Source organism: Corvus brachyrhynchos, unplaced genomic scaffold, assembly GCF_000691975.1.
Source record: "Corvus brachyrhynchos isolate BGI_N302 unplaced genomic scaffold, ASM69197v1 scaffold424, whole genome shotgun sequence".
NCBI lineage: Eukaryota > Metazoa > Chordata > Aves > Passeriformes > Corvidae > Corvus > Corvus brachyrhynchos.
Genome location: NW_008237953.1, coordinates 508,312 through 513,684, shown reverse-complemented (window position 1 = coordinate 513,684; position 5,373 = coordinate 508,312). Strand labels below are relative to the sequence as shown.

General features: G+C 40.0%; 1 protein-coding gene across 1 annotated transcript; it reads left to right on the top strand.

Annotated features, from left to right (window-relative positions):
- The first annotated feature begins 1,154 nt into the window (after positions 1-1,154).
- Positions 1,155-5,367, top strand: LOC103614931 (cryptic protein). Its single transcript, XM_017733357.1, has 6 exons — positions 1,155-1,398; positions 1,613-1,662; positions 1,777-1,953; positions 2,841-2,955; positions 3,061-3,170; positions 4,981-5,367. The coding sequence occupies exons 1-6, from the start codon at positions 1,286-1,288 to the stop codon at positions 5,091-5,093; spliced, it is 678 nt and encodes a 225-aa protein (XP_017588846.1). The 5' UTR covers positions 1,155-1,285; the 3' UTR covers positions 5,094-5,367.
- Positions 5,368-5,373: the final 6 nt, after the last annotated feature.

The following is a 5,373-nucleotide window of genomic DNA, read 5'->3' as shown; positions in this document are numbered from 1 at the left end:
CCATGCTGATTGCAGTTTTGTAAGAGAACATGTCCTCAAAACACTATCTGCTTTAGTGCCAAGAGAGTTGACTTTAATTAAAACAGCTATCTTTGTAAATTAAGCCAGCCTTTGTACCAAATTGGATGAAAAGTGGTCACAGCTTCTAAATCATTAGTTCAGATGGGGCAAATCTGACAAGTGACAGCCACAGGGACTTACAAATAAGGAATGATAATGTCTTTAGTCGGTGCAGCCATTTCTTCAGTGAGGAAGAAATCACACCCATACTTGCGATGTGATCTTGTATATAGCCAAGGTGAAACTTGTACTAGCTTGGTTTGCAGTCACACAGAGAAAACATCCCTCTTCTGCATGCCCCTCCAAAACAAAACAAGATGTATTGCTGCAGTTTGCTGCCACAACTTAAGTAAAGGCAATGTGCATTCTGTGGAACAAAACGTGGGACTGTGATGAGAAAAGCCTGCCCAGAGCAGCTTTTTTAGTGCTGATCAGCTGCAGGTCTTTCTGCTGATGATACTGAGCCATAGTAAAACCGTGTGAGTGTTCCTAGCCCATTTCAGTACACATTGTAAATTATATCTAGGTATCTGCTGATACTGCATAAACTCAGACTAGGAATACTCACTAATGGGCCTAATTTTATTAACAGGAAAAATGTTCAGAAAATGTTCCAAAAGGTTATTTACAGCCCTGGGGAGACAACAATCCTCTCTCAAGGACCTTATACTGCTTTTTCCAGTATTTTAGTAGAAATCTCTAAAGTAGGTTTTAAAGATTTCTGCTGCAAAGTGGCACAATCTCATAAAGCAGATCCCCGGCAGAAAACCCTGGCAGAGACAAGGCATGTAGGTAGAATTGAGGCTTTTAAACCTTCATTATATATACCCACTCGAGTTTATGATATACTTATTGCAGTTCTGCAGAACAACGTTTGTTTGTTTGTTTGTTTTTCCTATGCACGGTATGGTGGTACAAAGTCTTCTGTGTTGAGAACTACACTGGAGTTGAGATCTTCGTGCCTTGGGCTTTTTGTTGTGCTCATGGGCCCTTCAGTCTCCCGCAGCAGTAGGTGCCCCCACGTCGCTCCACCCTTCAGCAGTGCACGTAAATCGGGGGCTGGCCAGGGAATCCCAGCCCGGAGGGATGTTCCTGGCGCCCGGCGAGGGCTCAGCCAGCGGTGCGGCTGGGGACTGAGCCTTGCTGTAACCTGGACAGCAAGAGGAAACTTTCGTCAAGTCCTGCTTTCTCTTTCCATCGTTGTCCACGGTGTGAGGACTGCCGCATGCAACAGCCCGCAGTAAAGGGCTCTGGACATCTTCCTTCTGCTCGAGCTCTCCTGGACGACCTCACGGCTATTCCAGGCTGCAGGAAAATGTACTGGGGAAATCATATTAGGTAAGTTTGCCTCAGATGCGGGGGACCTTCTCTAGCCGGGGATATCTATTCCTTTTAAAAGTTCACACGTTCGCCATCCGTTTTAGTGTTTGTGTCTTATTAGCACAAATTTATTTCAGTTCTTTTCTTTCTTTCTTTCTTCCTTTCTTTCTTGATTTTTTTCTTTTTTTCTTTTTGGTTTTTTGGTTTTGTATTTTTTTTTCCTTTTTTCCAGAATTCTTTTCACTGTGACTCTGGTCTGGCAGGCTGTTCGCTTAGAAAAAGGTAAGGGACATTTCGTGTTTCTCCCCGTCCCACCGTGTTTCTCCTCTATATCTACAGTGTGTATTTCTTCATTACAAACTACCCGTCCCTTACATATTTGCACTTCTTGTCAAGGACCTGAAAGAGAAGAACGTAAGGAAGATGTGAAAAGTCTCAATGCCACAGCACAAAAGCAGCAGCCCAAGAACGAAGAGACCTTTATGCATGCTCTCAGTGACATGAACCAGAGTTATGAAAATAGAAAGCAACAGAGTTCCAGGTCATTCGTACCCTTCACTGGAATTACAGAGAGTAGGTAACATTATTTACGTAAACAATGACATAAAATGGCTTTTAAAAAATATATTATAGTAATGCTTTTAACTGTTGTCCTGGAAGATTCCAGCCTATTGGTTTTCTGTGGCCACTCATTTAAATTACACCCGTAGCCATTTAGTAAATGGTCATAAGAACTTAAGGTAGAACTGAAGATCTCTCACTTGAAAAATGTGTTTAGGAAAAACAAGGAAAGATACTAAGAATGAAGAAGTGTTTGGCCCCTTGTGTTTAAAAAAGCATCTGTGAAATTTTGTAACATTCTGTTATTTTTTTAAAATTCACGGTATTTCATTACCAAAAAAAATGTTAATTTTATAAAAAAGGTTTGGGCTGCCTGAAAGCAACAGTACTAACAGAAAAAAAAGAAAAATCTGTTTCCTCCTACACATATAAAATTTTAGATTGGTGCTCAATCCCAGGACTCTGAGAAAGGCTTAAAGGGAGCATTTCCCCCCCGCCCCCCCCAAAACCAAGTAACTTCCCAGTGACAAAACCTCTTTATTCAAAAATAAGCATCACTTCCCTGTAAAAATGCCCCATTTCTTAGTGTGATTGAAACCTGCGTCTGTCAAAAATGAAATATTTCACTTGAACACACTGCTGCTACAGGATTTGCCAGGCGTTGCTTCTTCACCATCCTGTAATCCCTGGTAGCTTGTTTCTAATCCTTAACTAAACAAACTGGGTTTAGCTGAACAAACACTCCTAACAGGCATATAATTTTATTGTCTCTAAAGACAGTAAAAGTTGATATCCTTAAGAGACTTTGAGAACTGTAGAGACCTGAGTGAACAAGTGAGGAAAAGGCGAGGTTCAGAGCCCCTGAGATGCTTGTTAACCTCTGTAATATTGTCTTGCAGGTAAAAAACTGAACAGACACTGCTGCCAAAACGGAGGGACTTGTATCCTGGGTACGTTCTGTGCCTGCCTAAAGCACTTCACTGGCAGATACTGTGAATATGATGAGCGGCTAAGGTAAAAAAGCAGACCAAAATCAGAGGAAATGAGTGAGGTGCTCTGGATGGTTGTACTGTGTGGTGGGGTCGGGGATGTACCAAATATCTCCCTTGTCATCGACAGCAACTGCGGCAGCATTGCCCACGGCGTCTGGGTGCTGAAGGGCTGTTGGCTTTGTCGGTGCGGCTATGGTACTCTGAACTGTCTTTCAGAAATAATGCACGGTGACTGTGGTAAGAAATGGCATTAAATAAAACATTCTTATCCCGCGGGTGACAGAATTGCCTTCTGCAGTGGTTTGTACTAGGAGTACTCGGAGGATGCTGGAGGTGCACTAGTTAGACTTCTACAGTGGGTTGCTTTGCTACAGAGAATGCATTAGTGAGAAAGTAAAAAACACTGCTCTTGACTCTATAGAACAGCAGAAAAGACACTTTCAGATCTCTATAATTCTGTGCCATAGGAAACTTTCCACCATTCTAGTTGAAAATTGCAGAGGTTAAATACTCCTCTGTTCCTCAAAATCTGTACGTGTCTATGACTATCCACTTAACCAGGACAATTCCTACAATTAAACTAAATCCAAGCATACAAATGTTTCTTAGATAACGAGAAAAAACAGTAGTGTATACTGGTGTGGCAGAAGTAAAAACTGGTATTACACTAGAGAAAAAAGTACTGAAAACTAATTTAGGCTACTTAACACATAGAATCATCAATCATAATATGTAAATGACCCAAAACTAACCTGAATCTTATTTTAATATCTGTATCTCAATCTTCAGAATATTCTTGTATGAGTTCTAAGACTGAGCACACTCCACACAAAAAAAATATGTAGCCATTACACTGATCATTGTAAAGTAGTGCTATCTAGTCTCCTCAAAAGCACCATATCATTTTAAGTCAAGCCTTTCTGTATCAGCCTGTGAAATTCCCTGAATAAACGGTTGTATACTTTTGAAAACAGTGTACCAACTAGCATAAAGACTTAAAGAACTACTTTACTGGTATTATTTTCCATGGACAACTGACTGATACAGATTGTTTTCAATACCCTTGAGATCACTAGTAAGGATTTAATAATATTTTCTCTTCAGTGGCAAAATCAGTGCAAAATATTATTTTCCTTTCGACCCATAATATCTCAATCTCATCTTATGCTTTCCTTCAGTTGTGCCAACATCACCGGTTAGCAGGGTAAGAAAACAATAGTCTTAAGAATTTCAAGATTCATTTGCACCCCAAGCAGGCTCTTGTTTCCTGACCAGATTCCTACCTGAGTAGCAGTGCCTTGAAGCTGTGCCTTCTGAGTTGTAGCACCAACTCAGATGTAAATCAAAACATTTTCCTGTCTTTGCAACCCTAGACAAAAAAAAAATTAAAATTTAAAATCCACCGGCAGAACCACTTTTTCCTTGAAGTTTTCTGTATTGAACAGTTATATGTGGCACACATCTTGCTCGTTAAACTCTTAATATGTTCACCTTTGAATCAGACCTATTGTTCCTCATTACAGGAGCAAAAGACATAATAGGCCTCCCATGCTCTGTAAAAGTAGTCTACTGCTTACTACTGTTGAGCTCAGCTCAAGAAAGACAATAAAGGTCTCAGTGGAAAATCGTCTGAGCAGGGACTCGGTGGCTTTCACGTACATAAGGGTATGGCTTTTCTGCTTTTGCTAAAAGCAAAGTCCCTTGTTGAAGGAAGGGTTAAAAGCCAGCATTCAGGCTTGAGTGCTTACCTCTTGTGAAGTTCTTCCTCTTGCTTTTGCTTGGTATTTACTTTTGATTATTCTGAGATTAATGCCTGCAAGAGCTGATAAGTGCTATCAGTTGCTCCTCAAACGATCATTGATGGGACATCTATTTACATCTCTCCCCTGAGAATAGCCCCTTTGATTGGTTTTAACAGCTGATACCTTTAACTTAAGTATCTGTGAGATGTCAGAGGACTTTTCAAGTATGTTGAAAATCCTTATGTTTTCAAATTTACATATTTACTCATTAACCATTTTATTTTCTTGATTTTTTTTTTTTTAAAAACTGAAATCAGAAAAGGAGGAAATTATCAGACTGTACTCTAATGGGTTAAGATTACAGCAAACAGTGTTTTCAGTCACTTGCCTGCTCACCATCCTCCTGGAGCTCTGCTAGTTTGCAGTTGTGAAACTGGACAAGGGGATATATCTCAGGGTTGATATAACCCTCACCATGAATCATACATTTCTTCTACAAGATACAGAAGACTCTTCTACCTACGTGTTTGAGGCAGATCAAGATGTATACCTGGGTTATTATAAATTCAGATTATATGAATGTGAAGTATTTATTATTATATTATTATATTAATACTACTATCAATGTTCTGATTCTAACGATTCTTTATTTCTAAAATACTGCTCTTGCAGTGGAAGCAACCCCCCCCCCCATATTC

Coding starts and splice junctions, on each gene's coding strand:
- LOC103614931 (XM_017733357.1), top strand. CDS start 1,286: ATGCAACAGCCCGCAGTAAAGGGCTCTGGACATCTTCCTTCTGCTCGA. Junction 1,399..1,612: donor TACTGGGGAAATCATATTAG/GTAAGTTTGCCT, acceptor CCTTTTTTCCAG/AATTCTTTTCACTGTGACTC. Junction 1,954..2,840: donor CTTCACTGGAATTACAGAGA/GTAGGTAACATT, acceptor ATTGTCTTGCAG/GTAAAAAACTGAACAGACAC.